A 21160-nucleotide genomic window follows, 5' to 3' on the forward strand; every position below is an offset into this window, starting at 1 on the left:
ATCTGCCTTTATTAAGTTTACCGCCTCCCATAAACTGTTGACAGAAATAATACCAAAATACAATTTTGCCACTAACTTCATCCAGCTATTAATGATATTGTAAAATAAACACTATCTACAGTCGCTAAAGCTCAATTTCAAATTGACCACGAAATAGGATCCGACTTTTCCAAAATTAAGTACCTATCCTTTAAGAGGCAGTTACGAAATAATAACTTAAGATAAATTTAGGAATATCTTAAAGCAATAACTTCTTTACTTTAATAGTAACCCTTGGTCCGTTCAAATAAGATTCAAATTCTAAGGTGAAATATTAATATAGCAGCGGTGTATCAAGGTTAACAGTTTGCAGGCAGTTTTGTTACATCGCCGAGGATTTACGAGTGAACTTGTACTTTAAACAAAGGTCGTTCGGTTTTCATTATTCACCAGGTTTGTGTTCGGTTTACTAAACATTCCCACTGTTGTAACAATAGATATCTTCCGTAATAAACGATTGTTTGAATGAGAAGTTATAGGTACTTATTTGATTTTACATTTATAAAGTTTAATATCTTTAAGTATCTCTGTTTATTTTCCCTACAAGTCAAGTGTTCACCTTCGCCTATAGTTCCTCTTACCCCACCTGATCTTATTGCTAAAAAATATTACTATCATTCGCGTATTATTTTTGTAATTACACAGCTCAGTTTGCCATTTTGTGAACTTAACTGCAACATGATAAGTTGTTACGTCACGATATAAATTTTTACTGATATTTCCGTTTCACCTTTGTCATTGATATTGAAATTGGAAACTGAATACTGATTGAAAACGAATTTCAAAAGCTATATTTTCAGAAATATTTATTGCTTCAATTTTCCTGTTTGAGGGCGTGCGTCAAATATTTATACCCTTAGAGGTAAATCGTTTTAACAAGCTTTAAACCTATTGTAGGATGACTATTACGACTATGACTAGTAGTATTTAATTTGGCAAGCATATTATCTCGGCAAAAAGAAACTATACTAACGATTTTTTCGTGAAAAATAATTTTCGTTTTGATAGCTGGTTTGGAATTAGCAATTAAGAAATCAATCTTATTTTTCAATTTATTATTCTCACGTTTAAACATTCAAGTGTCATTATTAAGCTTTTCCGCCTTATTTGCCTACACCGTGTTGCTATATGCTGTTTTTTAATTGACGCCATTTTCGCCGCCGGATTGTGAGGCTACAATTAATATCATCGTTTTATCTTAAGCTTTATTTTGAGTTCATTTCCTTCTTCTTTTAACAACTTAAATTGCCCTTTATGACCTGCAGAATTTAAGACAAGACTCATTGCTGTCATTAGTCATCACATAATAAATTTGTAACTAAATTTATTTACTGTATCTTTACCATGGTCTGTTCATCACAGCATTGGCTTTTTAATTAATACTATTCTAAAATGTGCACTCAAAATTTTAATGTGGCATTATGTCGAAGTCCTCGAAGCCGTCACACAAAGGCCGAGTTTAGGGAGATGCGTCTGAATAGCTTTGGTTTGACGTCAGACAAATGGAAATGCCATTCATCAACTTTCTTTACATAGATAGAAGCCTCGTCAGTCATTTCCGTTGACTTTTTGGAACAGTATACGTTTTTCGTTGAATAATAAAGCAGGAAATTCAACAAAATGGAATGGAGGAAAATTAAATAATTATAGACTTTAAAATCCATCCTTGGTACAATGCCTCATGACCGATTTTTGGTTTAAGCTAGTTATTCATTTAGTTTAGTTGGAATACTAACGTAAGTTAGGTGTCAAGTTTTTTTATGGTCTTACTAGCGACCCGCCCCGGCTTTGCACGGGTTAACAAATTGTACATGAACCTTTCTCTTGAATCACTCTATTAAAACAAACAGCATCAAAATCCGTTGCGTAGTTTTAAAGATCTAAGCATACATAGGGAGAGGCAGACAGCGGGAAGCGACTTTGTTTTATACTATGTAGTGAAGCCATGCTATTTTTCGTAAGGGTTTACCTTATGATTAGGTCGAAGTAGGGCATTTGAAGCACTGCAAACGCCTTTTGGTATTAATTCTTCATCTCACCTTTTATTTGATCTGTATAACTTTTTTATTTATCACGATGTTCTATTTGTGACACATCTTCACTTTACAAGTCTATTTCTAGTCTGTTCTTATAATTAAAGGATTTAAATACATAATGGAATGAATATAACACGTGTGTTTATATTTTTTTATTAAATCATTGTTTTTACAAAGAATTATTCACATGAAAATTGATACAGATTTAGTTTGATATTATAATATTTGACAAGGGTTTAGAGATAAAAGATGTTACACATCGTTTAACTACAATATGTACACGATTTACATTTTATACACTTAACTTATCATTTACTTAACTTAATATTGCCCAGTAAATTAAAACTTGACATCGACAATTTCATATTCTTACTCTTTATTTTTACACAACAAGATAATTGATAAAAACGTAACAACCAAAGTGTCCCATCTATGATTTTTTGCAATCAATAATTAATTAATTAATAACGTCAATATTAATTAGGCAATAATACCAATTTTTTCACGATTATGTATCATTCACATGATCCAGCATTTCTGGTAGTACATTGTATGCTACCATATTACCAAAACCACCTTTAGGTTCTTTTTTAGTGACAATAGCTATGATTTCCTCTTCAGGAGGTGGTGGCGGTAACTCTACATTATGATCAATAGCCGCAGCCACTGGTATATCATCTACACTAAGAACTACTTCCCTATTGTCGATTTCAATTCTATTACGTTCTACTACAGAATTATCTTCCATTATACTATACAAATTCTCAGATTTCCCCTTACTATACATATGTCAGGAGTTCATATAAAATGGATCATTTAAATTAACTTCATCATTAACTGTGTTGCTTTTCTGAGACCACTGTTTTTGCTGATGCTTTATCCTGTATATAATTTCATCATGTATAACACCAAAACACATTGCAGTTAAAGCAAGACCGGTTAATGTATAAGCCGAGCAGAACCATAACGTAGTAGTATTTATTGTATAGTATCTAACACCATGGATGGTGGTGTAGTTCATACCAGGAAAAATATTTCCAAAACCAATTGTACTCAAAGCCATGAAACAGAAATAAAATCCGTCAACGATCCCCATATGGTCTAACTTGAAAAGAACTATAGCCCCGACAGATATATAAATGAAAATCGCTGTTAGACATAATAATACTGGTGCTAGAATACTTAAACCATGCATGGATAGTTTGGAATCAGTGTCAGGCCAACTGATGACATCATCTTTGGCTGTACTAGTGGTAGGTCTTTCTGACACGGAGTCCTTTTGACTATCAGCCTTCAGGACGTAGCATTCCTCTGTAGGAGTTTTGCTTGTATTTTGACTGTTGAGTTCCTCTTGCTGTCGTTTCAGTTTCATTCTTCTTTCCTTTTCGGCCATTCTCCTTTCGTCGTAGCAGCAGTAACCGCAGTTAGAGCAGAGGCAGCAGCAAAGTGCTCTACTGAAGACGCTTCGGGCCATTTTTGACAGCAATGAACCCACATTAGATAGGTAAACGAGTGTGAGGGGTATGCCAATTAACGCATATATTACGGTGACGCCTTTGCCCAATATTGTTCTTGGAGCGATGTTGCCGTATCCTGTAATTAAAGAACAAAAAATAATCTTAATTTTGTTTTTAATATTAGTTGGTAAATTCTTAATATAACTTGAAACTCCGGTGCCTGTTAAGATATTATTCTTACGGGTAGATGTCGTAACATGCCTCCCTAAAGCATGTAAGTATTAATAGGGGGCATTAAGCCAGGAAATTAGAAAGGAACCGAAGATACAGCGTGCCGTGCGACGGAAGATTTGGCGATCGCGTCAGTTTTTACATTTTACTTCAATAACTATGAAAGTATATTTCTGGTTAAAATTTTGCTAGTCAAATCCCTCGGCTACATAAATAGCTATTTTATGTTAAAATTATACTGCTATGGTATGCAGGGTAATGATATAAAATTGGAAATAAATTAAAATTAGACATAATATTATTTAAGTGATTTTTATATCGTATCGTATTTTAACCAATAGCATAATATAAAAATTTAAAAAATAGTGCCGTCCATGGCCTGTTACTAGATACTGTTGTTAACACTAGTTTGGGATATTCGGTATCCTTCAGGCCCGATTTACTTTATTTATTTATTTACTTAAGAGCGTGCGACTTGCAATCCGGAGGTCGCGGGTTCGAACCCCGGCTCGTACCAATGAGTTTTTCGGAACTTATGTACGAAATATCATTTGATATTTACCATTCGCTTTTCGGTGAAGGAAAACATCGTGAGGAAACCGGACTAATACCAATACGGGCCTAGTTTACCCTCTGGGTTGGAAGGTCAGATGGCAGTCGCTTTCGTAAAACTAGTGCCCACGCCAATTACTAGGATTAGTTGCCAAGCGGACCCCAGGCTCCCAGCCGCCGGCAGGCAGCCGTGGCAAAATGCCGGGACAACGCGAGGAAGATGATAAATGTATGAACTCGCACTTAACTTAATCGATGTGTAAATCAGGCAATCACCCATAACTGGCTATTAGAGACAAACCAAAGAAAGTCTGCAGCGCAATAATTTGACATCGAATTAAAAAACTACATAATATGGCAATGTTTTTTAAGCAGTCAGTAAACGTCATGCACTATGGTATCTGTTTGTCAAAATCGTTTAAATATTCATTGTGTTTTGTGATGAACGGAATAAACATGGTGAAACCTTACAAAACCGGCGTGCGGGAGTTACTTTTCCGCATGACGAATAATTTTACACTTGTAAAAAGTCAGCACGAGGCGATTCAAGCTGAAAAACGACAATGTTTACAAAATTTGGAGTTGATGACGGGTAAGTGGAATGAAACATCTTAATACTTCAGCATATGTACCTACTTAGATAATATAATATTGGTTTAGACTAAGGTTTCACAGCAAATTGAACACACCTAATAGGTATAGGCATACTTATGAACTTCCTCTAACATTTCGAGAAACTCATTGGTACTAGCCGGGTTTTGAGCTCGAACCCACAACCTCCATGCTTATGCTCACGGCATGGGTACCTACTAGTTAAAGCTAAAATTAATTTTTAATATATGTTTATTGTTTTAATGGTTTATTTCGTTTTTCCGAAAACTTCAGTTCGCAAATTGCGGGCAATTTCTCTGTCAATCTAATTACGCCTTAATGGGAGTAAAAGAAAAAGATGCTCGCATATTGAGAACTTCGGTGTTCGCGGTAGGCCCTCTGTGCCTATTTACCGCCGTCGCGGATATTACAAAAGCTTATTAATTTTGATGAAGCCAAATGTCACATTCTCCCAATATTATTTATCAATATTAGTATATGTCTACATATTAATAGTGACATCTATTGTTGGAATGAAATTTATTTTACCATAAAAATTAAGCTGTGCATACAGCTTAATTTTTTCATAGATGGTAAATATGGTAGAAATTTCACAAGTATCAAGACTATTTAATCCATTTTCTGTGGTGTTGTCGCATACTGATTTTTAAAAACTACTTTTAATCTAGCGCTGCAGACTTTCTTTGGTTTGTCTCTATGTACATGCGGATGATTCTAAAATTGAAATAAATTAAACTATAAAACTAACTCATTGAATGGAAACTCTAATATATTTTCTAGTATGATCTGGTTCTCTTTCTAATTGAGTTCAAATTTTATGCGTATAAGAAAAAATACATAAAGGACGGACTTTGGAAACTGCGTTGCTGCTTGATATATGTTTCACTTATTTATATTACTTGTTTTGAAACATCTTGTAATTTACAACGTGGCATATTTTAGGATAATTTCTCCTAAAAAACAACACCTTCTTGAGGTGTAAAAATAGAAAGGGCGTGCGATTAAGTTTTACTACGCAAAAAATTCGGATGAATCACGAGAGGTTAAATAAATTGAGTAGTTTGAGTACTTACCAATGGTAGTTAATACAGTGAGAGAGTAGAAAAACGCCAATGCCAGATTCCATTCGTGTTCTTCATAATGGTTAGCAAGGTCGCTACCACCAAACTCCCCCAACGCCATCTCTCTGTAACTGACGCCATATTGTGACGCCATTTCTGTTGTCACCCTCTGAACCAGTTCGTTCTGAAACTTCAAAATCTCTTGTGCTGCTAATCGTGTCCAATTCTCTCTATACAAAATATTTAGAGACACAGTTATTTCCCAAATATTTTCTACCGCTCTGCTTCTTGCTTCCCAAAAATAATTAGCAGACACCGTCAAATTACTAAAATTATTTTCATCGTCAGATTCCTTCTTTTCCGTATTATTCTCTTTATGGCTTAGTTTTTGTCTGTCCGGCAATATTCGAGGTCTGGCCGGCATTTCTGCGCCACCCTCAATAGCTAAGAATATGAATGAACCCAAAAATATATATGCTAATAGTACTGCAAATATCACAAAATTGGTTAGTGATCCTATTAAGAATTGTTTTCTTCTGTACTTAGTGGTTTTAAAACAAAAACAGCAAACAACTTTTTGGCGGGAACTTTGCGCTCTCATCTTGCTATTAGATACCACCGAGTCGGCATCTTGGCATCTGTCCAAAGGGATACCTCCATTTAGCGAAGGCTTGGCTAAAGTATATTGTTCAAACCGGTTGATTGCTTCTTTATCCAGTACTATATGATCTATATCCATGTTGGCGTTATCTTTTACCTTCGCTTAGTGACGTCATTATTCAGCCCGTTATATCTGAAACAATGAAAAATCGTTTGTTAGTATAATGTTTTTTCCCTCGCACCTTGCTAAGTGGAGAGCCATTTTTCAAAACGCTTTTAGGTGTAGGTAACGGAATTATATGACGAATGACTGCCTTTACCTAGTATGATTAATGATAGGAAATGTCTTGCATGGAATGCATTATTCAATTCTGTTCCAGCAAATATTTTTACTGGTTTTCTATAAACTTGGGTTGAGCAGTTTCCATTAAATACAATTGAATAGTTACGGAATGTATTCCCCAAAGTCAAAGAAAATAATTTTCTCGTGCTTATCGTCAAACCTTTTATTCCAATAAGATTTTTTTGTATCACGTTTCAATACAAAATATTCAAATATTATTTTGCGTAATTCCTACTTATCTTGCTTATCAATTTAAATCCTCTCAATTTAAGGCCGAGTCGGTAGGTGTATTTAATCTATCTTTATAACTGTATTGGACAAAGATCTAAAGATATTGTTACCTAATAGTTTGTTCCAATGAATTCGTAGATAAAAGTTATGCGGAACTAAAGAAAATTTATTACATCACGGTTCCAACTCGTCATACACTTCGAAATCAACCCAAATTTTCGTCGTGTTTAAAAAGCCTCATAACAAGGCAAGGGATTTCATCATCCAAACATCAAATATCATAATCAAATCACGCATGCTCCAATGGATTTTTCCCTGTTCTTACTAATGCTTATCACATACGAGTATCAATATTGGAGGTTATGAATAAATACATTTGAATACAATGGGGAATAATATATAAAATGTATTTGGATTGGACTTGTTTTCTAACTTGGGAATACTTATTCCATTAGCTTTATTGAAGTTAAAGCTGAAAGTAAGTCCTTTTTGAGGATAAATGCGCTTAAAGCACAAAACCGACAGTAAAAAAATCAAGCCGGCTTTTGTATAAACTTTACGAAATGGTTTTCAATCGGTTATCAGGAACTATTTTTTATAGTTCAGAACCCCTAGTGACCATCCGACCATCACTTTAAGATTTCAATGTAGACTTTTAACACATTCACTATGATGACAATTTACACCTGACAATTTTGAGTACATTTCCGTATTATGGATAAGTAAGGATAGTCAGCTTCAATTACTCGTTGGACCAAAAATTGTATGGAGACTTGCCCTGTCAGATGACAAATGTCATATATTGGTGAAATAGGGGGCTGAGCATTTTTATAATTGACCGTTGGTATTCGATATTTGCGTAACGTCTATTTTTTGAATTACAAGTCCCACCTTAGACCCGCTCAGATGTAATATAGTTGATATTGCAGGCATCTCTCTCTTAGACATTCAATTATGCGGAAACAGGAGCTATAACTTCAGCAATTTCGCCGCTATTATGGCTTTGCCCGTGTTACCTGTCTATATCTACCCAAACGCTCTGAGCGTTACATAGAACTACTTGACTTTGAGTAAATGATGACGGGCGATCTGCCGGATCAAACCCTCATCTGGCTTTCGAATTCCTATCAATACCTGTATATTAACACACATAGCATACACAAAGTAACTAAGTTATATTTTTGGCATAATAAGTTATTTAAGTTTCGTTTTTAAAATCAAATATCTTTTAGTTTAGTCATATAATATTACCTACTGACAAACTATACTTACATACATGTAATATTTAAAACATTAAAAACTTGATTTTTTTGTCGACACAACAGTTTTCTGTTGTTTTATTTCGTAAATCATTCACTAGTTCATGTAGGTAGATTCCACAAAAAACTTGTTGAGTAAATTTATGCTTATAAAATGTTTACCTTTTGTAATGCTATTAAATTTATATGTCTGCTTCAATAAATTACCTATATCTTGTTTTAATTTAACTGGTTTTGTAACTATGATGACGTAAATAAATGTATTTTCTTTCTTTCTTTCTTCTTTCTAAATACAACAATCTTAATATGCGACAATATTATTTTTATACCACCGTATAGTTTTATCCCTGAGATTTTTCCAACGGAAACATTTTTTATCATCGGTATTGAACAGTAGTCGATCAGTTTGAATTATTCATTTTATCTCACGGTGTGTTTTCATATGGATCCCTTCACTGGCACGAATAAGTCAAGTTGATGCTGCTTAAGTCTTTGAGCTGAGGAAGTTCTGAACTTGAATAAAGTTGATATACGGAATTGAAGGTAAGGATTAAATTGTCACTTTGAGACTGGATTCGTAACGTATAATTTTGGCTTTATGAACGAACGAAACGTACGCATTCGATATGTTTTCGATGTTATTGCGAACTAACTTGTTCTCGCGACTTTATCCGCAATATTAAACTACATTTGTGAAGATGTTAAACTGACCCCTCCTCCTGTTCCTCTTAGTACGAACAGTCGACGTCAAAAATTACGGTTATATTTTTCGCCTTATTACAAAGGAACAAGGTGCAATAGTGTAAACACATCTTTAACGTCGACTTAGGTCAATATCTTATCTTATCTTATAACTTTAAACGAGCAATTCTTGTTTATTTATTTGTTTATATGTATATATACTTCGGGAATCTCGGGAACGGCTCTAACGATTTCGATGAAAATTGCTATATCGGGGTTTTCGGTGACGAAATATCGATCTAGCTAAGTTTTATCTCTGGGAAAACGCGCATTTTTGAGTTTTTATATGTTTAGCAAAGCTCGGTCGTTCAGATATTATAAATTTAAAAGTTAAGAAAATAATGCCGTTTTGCCAATATATACTGCCTTAGCAGTTTGTCGAGTCATTTTACTATTGATTTTTTTAACAAGCTTTTATTGGATCGACCTGGCCGCGTAGCCAAGACGCCAATCGCTTACGCTTCGTAGCGATCGAAACGCAACTGTCACTGTCGCACTAATATGGAAGAGTGATAGAGACACAAAGCGTTTCGTTGTCGAAGCGATAGCGATTGTAACCTTGGCTAGGCCGGCTGTATGTAACTAACTACCTTTGTAATGGAATCTTGCAAGTTAAATTTGATCCACTTCGCGGATTCCGATTGAGCTGAAATTTTGCATACACATGTAAGTCGGGTGACAATGCAATATTATGGTACCATCGAGCTGATCTGATGATGGAGACAGGAGGTGGCCATAGGAACTCCGTGATGAAACAACGCAACCTAATTGTGTTAGGGGTTTTTAGAATTATCTCGATGAGTATTAGTTGTCTGTCGTAAGAAAAGTACAGTTAGCGATAAAAGCTTGTACCAAAAATGAAAATTTTGCCAAAAACTTATTTGTCAGTTATATAATTTGTTTCGGCCAAAGTCTCAGGTGACGAGATGCGGACCGGTGTCTCATCGTTTATTAAGGGCGGCCCGTCCAACCTTTGACGAGGGTCTGATGTTGCCTATTGACATGAGACGCTTAAACATTTGAACGAATCCCCCGCAAAGCGAAAAGGAACTTTCGTACAAAATAAATAATTTTAAATAGTCATTTGGAAGCTTATTTATCGTAATCAAATTCGTTTTTATTGTACGTAATAATAAATAACATGAATATTTATTTTTTACACATTCACTGCCAGCGACTCGGGTCCCCTATCGGTAGGGGGGTTCGCTGTTCGTAGGCGCAATTTGGTACATCGGCAATGCTCGTAGTGCGTAGCTCGCGCTGCCACTGAATGTGTTAATTTATTTATTTTTATTTATATTATTTAACATTTTAAATCAGGCAACAAGGCCCATATTACAAATACCAAATACCTTACGGACTAACATATATATGCATTTTATATAAACTTAACAAAAAAACTAAACACTATTTAGGCGACAATACGGCGTGGCTCCGTTGAATCGTCTGGTCTTGTGTCGGATTCGGCAGTTTGCCCCGGAACCTCCGAAACACGACACCCTTCGGCCAGAAGTCGGCGCACTCGATGGTACCCTGCAGCGGTCGCGGCACGCGCACCACAAACGAGTTGAAGTGCACGTAGTGGCGCGATCGAAGCTGGAACACCCTCAGCGTATAGCCGGTCTTCTGGTGTACATACTCCACCACTTCAGCAGCCGTGGCGGTGTAATGCAGGCGCGACACATACAGAAAAAAAAAGAAAATGAAAAATGAAATGAAATTAGTAAATAATAGTAATTGTCTTCATATCTCTTGAAGTTAGTTACCAAATGTCTATACATGGTTTACTTTGATTCATACTAGTTTAGTTATTACTTAGTGTATAAATTATTACAGACTGAACATAATTAGAAATTGGGAATTTCTCTAAAAAAATACTACGTACTACGGTATTTTTTACTTGCAAGGATTCCTTGACCTAATAACCTAGTAGGTAACGATTCCACAAACTTTACGCAACCTGCTCTAATAGATTTCATTTGATTTATTTTTCATCTCCCCGCCGACCCGCGTCCATAGCTCATAAATGCCGTATATCAACTCGAACGTATCAATTTACCCACCGACCGCTTATAAGGCATGAAAGCGAGGTAGCAAATGAAAAAAATATTTTTTTATTCATAGCGCGTTACATACTTTTGCCTCGTGCAAAAAATCGAACTTGGCGTACGTGTGCAGAAACTGAATAAACAACAGAAATTCCAACATACAAAGATTGTCTTTGAAAGTTTTGATTGCGGTGTTGGGGATTTTAGATTGCAACCTTTTATGTTGAGTTTGTTTTGCTTATTGCACTCTGAGTTTTACAAACTAGTCTCTTATTTTGAGAGAAATAGTTAACGAATAACGAACACGATGAACATAAAAAATACAGCACGTCGACACTTTGTTGTAAACGTATTCTGTAAGGGCCAGAACCCCTAGTGCAAATTTCATTCGATAGCGTGACGAGCGTTTGCGTTGTCTATTTTTTAGCCCATATTAGACCAGGATCTCTAGAACTGTATCGTATGTATAATTTTTAGACTTCTAATCCTTGTAGCGTTGCTCCCAGGCTTCAAGGAACTCGATGTTGCCAGGCAGAAAAGTGGTGCCGTTTTCACCACCAGCCCCTTAAATTTCCCCCTTACAATTGTCATGAATTCGCTGTCGAAAAAATTACACTCTAGGTAAATAAATAAACGTACTTTCAATGAATACCAATCTTAATTAGGTAGTGCCAATACGTTAAGATCTAGACCCACATAAGTCCTATTTGTGGAAAAACTTTAATTTTTTTAACAAAGAATTTATGGGAATTGTAAGGGGGAAATTCAAGGGGCTGGTGGGTGGTTACAGTTAATCCTTACACTTGCTTGATGTAGTTAAGTGCGTTGAGAGAAAACAGAAGTTGAATTTAAGTTACTTATACTGATTTATATAGTTTAAATGGTTACAAGTTAAATGAATTAATTAGCTGTTCCTCGAATGGATGATTGTTGTATGCGAGTTAGGTACGCCCTGTCGTTACTTAACTTAAAATATTGTATTTAGGCGCGGCCTAAAGTAGGTCGCAACGTAAATGGAAAAATGTACAAAGGTAAGACTGTCCTGTATGACTTTCTTTTTCTTTTTTAAGGTGCTCATCGGAGCCAAAGTTTTTATGCCAAACCTACATGTATTGAAGATTAACCCTTAATCACAAACATGAAATTTTCAAATAAATATAAATGTACATAATATATTCATATTCATATTGGCAATAAATTGTTCACTGCTGGGCATTGGTTCAAGGATCTCCACAGCCACAGATTGTCAGCTCGCATTCGCAAACATTATATGCTTTTTCCAGTATAGGTGCATCATTGCCATTCAAGGAACCACAACTAAGCAACATTTGCATATAATTATATACTTTTAATGACAGCGGGAGTATTCAAGCGGTCACTTCCTGAAGCACAGATTACATCTCGTATATTTTATGCAGTACAATTAAACTCACGCTCACAACACATGATTATTAGGCGCTTTATTACTTAAGTACTATGTTGCGAGTATCACTATTCATTTGCAAAGGTACTATTCGGTTTACGTCTTTGGCGTCTAATGTGTCAAATTTAGGCCAAAAAAATCAAAAATAGGTAATTAAACAGGTACCTACAAGCGCCTAATGTACTATAAAATAATAGCAATCTCATTTTCAGCGATCTCTTCCAGACAACCTTTAGGTAGTGGAGAAATGATAATATTAATTAAACTATTTAGCAAGGTGCAAAAAACTAAATTGGAAACTACATAGCAATGTTGATACAATGTTGCATCAAGCTAGGTTATACTTGTCTAAAATAATAACATCAGCCTGGATAAATTCCAAATTTAATGCTTACGAGTTTATTATACACCGTGTTTTTTTATTTCCGTTAATTTCAAGGGTGCATTCCTGAGCTTAAATCAAGTAACTTTCTCAAAGACACCGATATTCTAATTAACTCCATTTCGGAGATAATCAATAATTTATTTTTTTCCTATACGGCCTCTACAAGCGTGTACACTTGCCTTAGGGCCGGTTTACATATTGATTAGTGTTTAAAATGAGTTCATACATTTGCTACTAAAGTTAAGTACAATTTAAGTCGATCGATGTTCGAAATGACACTGATACCTATATCACAGATTTCAATTGTTTGGTTGAGTTAAATGTAATGCCCGTGTTACAACAACGCTATATGCTACATTTAATTACTTTTTAAACTTTTTTAAAGAGCAAAAAAAAATTGTTTTTTTGAATATTAACTATGCCATTTAGTTCTCTTAAACGTACCATACCATACCCCTAAGTTAACGGAATTCAATAAAAACACGGTGTATAATGGGCCGTGTGGAGGTGTCTATGAAGAATTTATAGTAGAAGTAACAAGTCGCGGTGTCTCAGTTGGTAGAGCAACGGGCCACTCGCAACTCGCGCCAGCCCGGGCTGGCGCGAGTCGCGAGTTCAAGTCTCGTCCTCCTCGAGTTTATTATATTATGGGCAGTATGGAGGTGTCTATGAAGAATTTATAGTAGAAACATTTGCTGTCAACGGGTAACAAGTCGCAGTGTCTCAGCTGGAGAGCAAAGGGCTGGCTAGAGTCGCGAGTTCAAGTCTCGTCCTTAACAACTTCGGGAACAAATTAGATTATTTCTCAAATGTTTTTGTTCAAATATGTTTCTGCTGAAATTAAAGTCAATCAATTTGAGCAGACAAAGAAATTAATCTAGGTACGGGATTGGTCGGGGTGACAAATGCTCCACGTTTATCAAAAGCTCACAGCGCCCTCATATTTTCCCTAATTAGGTAAATTATTCGGATCATTTCATCTACCGGAGTGCTCACGGTGCTAGTTAGCTCATTCATCTTTTTTATGGCTGCCTGAGTACGTTGAATAACTTCAAGAGTGAACAATTATGTTAGGGAAAACTATTTAAAATCATAGTATTCATATAAATAAAAGAATTACATGTTTACAAATTTACAAATGTCTTTACATTTCCGTGACAATGACATGAAGTAGAAAAAATAGAATATTCTTACGAGTATTAATGAGAGAAATTGGCAATAGGCATTGAACTTAATATTTTATATTAGTATTGAAAATATTCACGAGATGCAAATGTAATAATTTTCACATTCAGAATCCTATTTTATGCACTTCCTTGCTAGGTCTAACTAAAAGCCAGAATAGGTACCTACAAGTTTCTTTGATATTTCCATAACGCGAATCATTGCTGTGTTTGTATTTAGATTTCAAACTATCGATTATTGAAGCGTGTTCCAAACTATCTACAATGGCATCAATCAAAAATAATAATGGCCGATGCAAATGGCTGAAACCGTCACCCTTGGTTACACACAGCAATAAAGAGTAATGCACGACGATGGAATAAAATTGATGTTGATGATTGCAGGGATATGGAAAACAATATTTGACGCGATTTTTGGCTCTTTATATATTTTACTTTAACGAGAGAATATTTTATTCTTCTCCACATTTTTGCATTTTCCCGGTTATATTTAAAGAGCTCAAGTCTAATAATTTAAAACTAGGCCTTATTGGAATTAGTCTGGTTTTCACACGATGTTCCAAGAAAGAACAGTACGAGCCGAGGTTCGAACTGTAGACATTCAGTTAGAGAGTCGCACGCCTTACCGCTGGCCACCAACCGTAAAAACCGTACCGTACCATATATTTTGTATTCCTTCAAAGTCTTTGGTGTTATCGGCACTAATAACACCTGCTAAAATAAATTCTAGCTATACTACATCTAACATGAACAAGTCAAAATAGCGTCTAGCTAATATAACAATTTAAACTCTCGCGTTTTGTACACATATTTAATTACACAAACGGGTCTACCGCGGTCGGAATTTAAGGTAAAAACAATGAAACTATATCGCGGTAGACCCGTTTGTGTAATTATATAAGCTAGCTAAATTATAAAAATCTCATTTTCGTCATCAACTTTTCCTTGTTAATTAAACCACAATGTTTGTCATCTAAGGCTATAAGGCGCTGGCCAGAACCCAACCTAACTCAGAGGCACTGTGAGCGGAGCGTATACTCGCTCCGAATTTCATTACGGCGTCAGCAATTTTTCAAGATGATAACGTCCGGGTGACATTAATGATGGTTTTTGTGTGAAACAATGAGCGATTTAATTGCTTAAAGCCGGGGTGAAGTTTACTAACAAATTAGATGTTTTACAGTATTTATCGAAAGTTTTTGTAGTTTATCGAAAATTTGAACTAAAAGTTCGTGTCAGTAATTTAAGACTGTGGGTAAATACAGTACCGATGCGCATTCATGCAGGACGACTGTGAACACTGTGTGTGTGTGATTTGTTTTCGATATTAATTTGTTGTTAATTCAGACTAAAATTAGATATTTAAGACTGTAGTGAAATAAGGTAGTAAAATCTCATAAATGTCAATCATTTAATTTAATAATCGTTTTGATAATAATAGTGATACTGCAATTAGAGGAAAAATCCATATTTCTCGAGGAAACTGTTTTTTGTGTTTTACCCTTAAATAATAGGACGTCACGTGTACATTTCCTAACCTCATTTTACGTTGGTCTTATCGCTCTGAAGATGGCTAAATCCCACATTGCGTAAAATAGGTCCTGGTAAATTATAACATCTGGATGTACCTAAAATGTCTTTAGAGGTAAAGCCTTAGTTTCTAACGCTATATTTGGTTCTTTTGTAAATGGATATAGGTTACATTGTCCGTTCACTTTTGCGAGTACAGCGGAAATACAAAATAGTGTGTCGACTTAATCATGATTTGCTTACAAGCGATAAAGAGTATGTTTACGACCAGTGGAACTTTACGAGCTTGTGTTTTTATTCCTGTCGCATATCGTACACTGCAGGTTAGTATATATTTGTCTCATTGAAACCATCGACTTAATCATGATTTGCTTACAAGCGATAAAGAGTAAGTTTACGACCAGTGGAACTTTACGAGCTTGTGTTTTTATTCCTGTCGCATATCGTACACTGCAGGTTAGTATATATTTGTCTCATTGAAACCAGTTTACGAAGCCTATAATTGCGTATGTCCTCAATCGTAGCATGGTTACAGTAATATAGGTTTACCTGAGTGAAACACTTGCCTTGAAGGTTTGCGGCCGGAATTTTATTGAGCTTTAAGACTCATTAGAATTAAGTGTGACTTATGTGTATTAAACATTGCCCTCACGATTGATATGAATGATTGATAATAAAAAATAAGCCGATTAGTGTCAGAGATACAAATGTATATTCTGGAAAACTTCTCAGACGTTGTCTCTGTCGAATTCGAGGTCTGACAAACTTATGTTTAATTCAAATCAATGGCGTTAAACATAGGTACATAGTTAAAACAAAATTATTTTAACCTTTATTAGAACCCTAGGATCTTTACACGTTTGCTGAATCCACTGCTGAAACGACTTCTTCTTCTCAGTCGGATACTCTTGTCAGAGCAGTCGTGGTCATTGGGGTCGTTGTACGGCTTTTTTTGTTATTTCCCGCTATGCTTCTCTATTTCCTGCATTCCGCACGCACAGATTTAAAGGTGATGAGATTGAGATTTTTAACTTGGTCGGTCCATCGCATTGAGGGCCGCAATCTGGGTCTGTGCTACCCACTCTGCCCTGAACAACAAGCCTCTCCATGGCGTCGTCTTCCCTGCGCGTAACTTGACCGAAGTAGCTAAGGATACGAGAGTGAACGATTGCCGAAAGTCTTTGTGTAACTTTGAGCTCCTAAAACGACTAAAAGCAACAAAACATCACAGAAAATTCAAAGGTGCACTGAACAATATCCAGCAACAGAAACGGTCTAAAGAGATCTAATAACACCACAATACAGCACAATGTTGCCAACATTGTAAAGCAAGCGAATTCATTTTTCACAATCGCAGGTTATCGCAGCAAGTTTAGTAGTAATAAAAGCAGCATGCAGCCTGGATGCGATTTATGGGCCCTCGCCTGTATTGCACCTTTATAAATTTGACGGAAGATGTAGTGAGTGCTGAGCGGCGAACTATGAAGTTGTTTAAGAAATGGGGTCGCTGAGTTGGAGTGTCTGGTTCTGGATTTCATATCGCACAAATAACTGTGTAAAATCTATAAAAACAATTTTATGTCTTGTATGTTGTAGGTATATCTAAAAAATGAGTTGGTAAAAAACGTTGATATAATACGTGGTTAGAAATATTAATAAAACAACGATACCTATTTTACAAGGGTATTAATTTTCGCCTTTTTTTATTTCATGTTTTATAAATAATGATGTTTACAGGTAATATATATGTCGGCGGCAGATCGTAAAATCGGGTATATCGAGATATTCCTAGGCATATCATGAAACGCCGCCATTTCATGATCTAACTAAAATTTACTCAGGCATATCACGATCTGTCTTATAAAAGATTCGGCAGATCGATGGGAGCAATGTATTCGTCGAATTCCTAGCTTCATTCATAGCGATCGCATCGTAAAATAATTGCATTTTTTGCCACTGGTGGCGCTGCATTCTATATGGCGCTGCGTCCAAGTCCAGTGTTGCCAGATCGTACCTTTTAATACAAGTTTACGTTCCTTTTGAGCCTTGAGGTTTGCTCGTTATGGCTGGTGGTCGCTAAGCAGATCATGAAATGCCGGCGTTTCATGATCTGCCTAGGAATATCACCCCTTGAGGTTTGCACGATATGGCTGGTGGTTGCTAGGCAGATCATGAAATGCCGGCGTTTCATGATCTGCCTAGGAATATCACCCATTGAGGTTTGCACGATATGGCTGGTGTTCGCGCTAGGCAGATCATGAAATGCCGGCGTTTCATGATCTGCCTAGGAATATCACCCCTATGTATGTAATTTCAGAAACGTAACCTGTTTCTCATTAACTAGTTAAAATTACCATTACACGAACATTAAGAATGTTATACATACTCTGCTATTATTAAACGTATTATTTAATTTTCTCTTTCTATATCACAATTTATAAACAGGTTTCCAACTTCCATGTGACTTAAAATATAAGATGTAAACATAATAACAGTATTTGCGCCATTTTACAATTTCTAACTCACTTTCCTAGCTTACAGAAAGCAGGCAAATAAACGTTTGCCGTATGGTTCCCGACTGACTATGCACTCAGCACTCTTTATTTATTTAGGCAAGTACATAATTTTGTTATTACCAACCGCAGTGACTGTGTCGGTTTGAATGAAGCGCTGGTGGCCTAGCGGTTAGAGCGTGCGACTTGCAATCCGGAGGTCGCGGGTTCAAACCCCGGCTCGTACCAATGAGTTTTTCGGAACTTATGTACGAAATATCATTTGATATTTACCAGTCGCTTTTCGGTGAAGGAAAACATCGTGAGGAAACCGGACTAGTCCCAATAAGGTCTAGTTTACCCTCTGGGTTGGAAGGTTAGATGGCAGTCGCTTTCGTAAAAACTAGTGCCTACGCCAATTCCTGGGATTAGTTGCCAAGCGGACCCCAGGCTCCCATGAGCCGTGGCCAAAATGCCGGGACAACGCGAGGAAGAAGAAGAAGAAGTGACTGTGCCGGTTTGAATGCATCCAAACGGCTCATGCCAGGAGCCAATTCTGTTTTAATATTTTGATAGGATTTTAATCTTGTTTTGATACGATCTTGAGCCGCCGGGCGCCGCTGCACCAGTTCACGTCAGCCGCTGTATAACGCTGATTGTTCCTCACGAAATGCAATCTAGAGTAGTTTCATTAGGCATTTTGCTAGCACATACTGCTGCGAGTGAGTTCAATTTATTATGTCAATTTGTAAAAACTTTTTGGTAAATAAACAATTTGTATTTGTATAAAAACCCTTGTACGTATGGAGTAAGCCTAACTTTAACATAGCATAACAAGCGCCTGCAAGATAAAACCTACCCTCACATGATTTTATTCCTCAGCCATAACTATTTCCGTACAGTGTCATAATCTAGTATATTTTACTACTCGTAAACGACTTCTCCACTTTAAAAAGGTCTTATGTAAGCACCAATATAAGAGCTTTTATAACATTTTGCCCTAGGCATACTGATCTAGGGATGCAAGCGGGAGGATTTACGAGTGAGTCGTAGAATGGAAGTGTAATGTTGTTTTAGCACTTGAGATGCAACCCTAGATGGTGTCGCTTTATTAGGGCGCATGTTGAAACGTAATTAAAATGTTTATGGAGACTGCGAAAGTGGGCATATAATACTAGAAGACGTTTGTAAATACGGTATTTTTCTTAAATTTTCTTAATTACCACACCGACAAATAAAGAATAACATTTTTAAATTTTGCAACATTTTTAAAGCATAAGCGCTGCGCAATTACGTCTTTGAGGTGGTTTTAACTAACAATTCCTATACTTACAGTCTCTTAAACTGCAAATCATGTAAAATACATACACAGGGTCTTACGGCTTACTTACGTTTTTTTGTCAAAATATATTATGTCCAAAAAATTTTAACATATCAGTATGTACGACGACGGTTCTTTTGAAAAACTCTCACGTCAAAACTTGTGAAAGATATAAATTAAATTAGATACAAAAGGTTAACCATTGTTATTTTACACACAGTACCTACTTGTTTGCTGATTTTTCTTATTATGGATATACTTAATGAGCTAAATTTAAACGTTTTTTTTTTGCATTAGGTTAGTCCCTAATCTTAGGTACTTTTAGCTTTGAAACAATTTAAATGCATCTAGGTTATTATTTAGACATGGCTTTTTTTAAATAAAACTTGCATAAAACTGAAACACTTCAAATATATTTCAAATGAATGTCAAGTTTCCACTTAAAAGCAGAACATAAAAAGATGTCGTCCAAACTAAAACGACCACTAAAAGACGACCAAGATATAAAAATTCATTTTCATCGGACTGAGAGCATACGAATATGTTAAATTCATACGTTTTATTTTCACTACCTCTTGAGAGCTGCAGCATATTCTAATAAAAATAAAACCGAATACCAGCACTTATGCAAGATGCCGCCGTTATGGAGATTATTGAGACTGCGACGGGAGATACGAAGTAATCCGGTGGCGTGTGGGTACTTGGGTAGCATGTGCCTAGCAGAACAGGCTAAGACATCAGAGAGTAGTAAGAATGCAGAATCAGAATGGTAAACATTTGGAAAAAAAAACTATGGTGAAACTTCTTTCCCGGAGTCCGGTTCAGATTAAACAACTTGCAAAGGTTTTGATCTTGTTTTGACACGATCTTGAAGATCGCAACTACAATTATCAAAATGTAGAGTGATAAGTACTTATCGTCGGTGCGAATAAAAAAATCGCCATGTATTTTTTAGCTACTTTACAGGAGACAAAAAAAACTGTTTATTTTCCTGTTTGTAATATATTTGTTGCACCTGTATTTTTTTTCTGGTAGATCAATGGGGTTTACATGATACTTATGCAGAAAATAAACAGTTTTTTTCGTAAATTTTCACAATATAAATTATTTTAACCAGAATTTTGCTACATAGCGACTTCGATTTGGTTCATTTAAAATCGTCATGTGTAAAGTTTACACATGGCGATTTGTTGCCAAAGTAACGTAGCACGAGAAATGATACATAGCGGATTTTAGGGTCAATAAATACATGCGCCATGTGCAACATTATCGCCATCACCCTCGACGGAAAACAAAGCATTTAATTTCGTTATGTGCAAAAAAAACCCCCATAGCTATTTTTTGTACAAATTTTGTTAGTTATTTTCAAAAAGAATTTAGATATAAAAAAAATATTGATATAGGTCGACGGGAAATTGAAAAAGGAATTAGAATATGCCAAAATCAAAAAATCGTAAAAAAACACATAGCGATTTTTTTATTCGCACCGACGTTATTATACATTGGTGTAAGAGAACGAAATAGTAATGGGATATATGAATCAAGTATTTTTTTTTACAGTTTCAGGCAAGGAACGCCTCAAACATTATCGACAAAAGATGAGCTATGACTGTGG

At 35.8% G+C, this 21160-nt stretch overlaps 1 protein-coding gene across 1 annotated transcript in view; it reads right to left on the reverse strand.

Annotated features, from left to right (window-relative positions):
* Positions 1-2545: 2545 nt before the first annotated feature.
* The window catches only part of LOC134656886 (TWiK family of potassium channels protein 9-like), a 69078-nt gene continuing 50463 nt past the window's right edge, over positions 2546-21160 (reverse strand). Inside the window, exons 2-3 of the mRNA XM_063512425.1 lie at positions 6001-6781; positions 2546-3668 (exon numbers count right to left, since the gene is read on the reverse strand). Coding sequence (XP_063368495.1) covers positions 2866-3668; positions 6001-6727 — 1530 coding nt within the window. The 5' untranslated portion in view covers positions 6728-6781 and the 3' untranslated portion in view covers positions 2546-2865. The remainder of the gene's footprint in view (positions 3669-6000; positions 6782-21160) is intronic.

Source organism: Cydia amplana, chromosome 19, assembly GCF_948474715.1.
Source record: "Cydia amplana chromosome 19, ilCydAmpl1.1, whole genome shotgun sequence".
NCBI lineage: Eukaryota > Metazoa > Arthropoda > Insecta > Lepidoptera > Tortricidae > Cydia > Cydia amplana.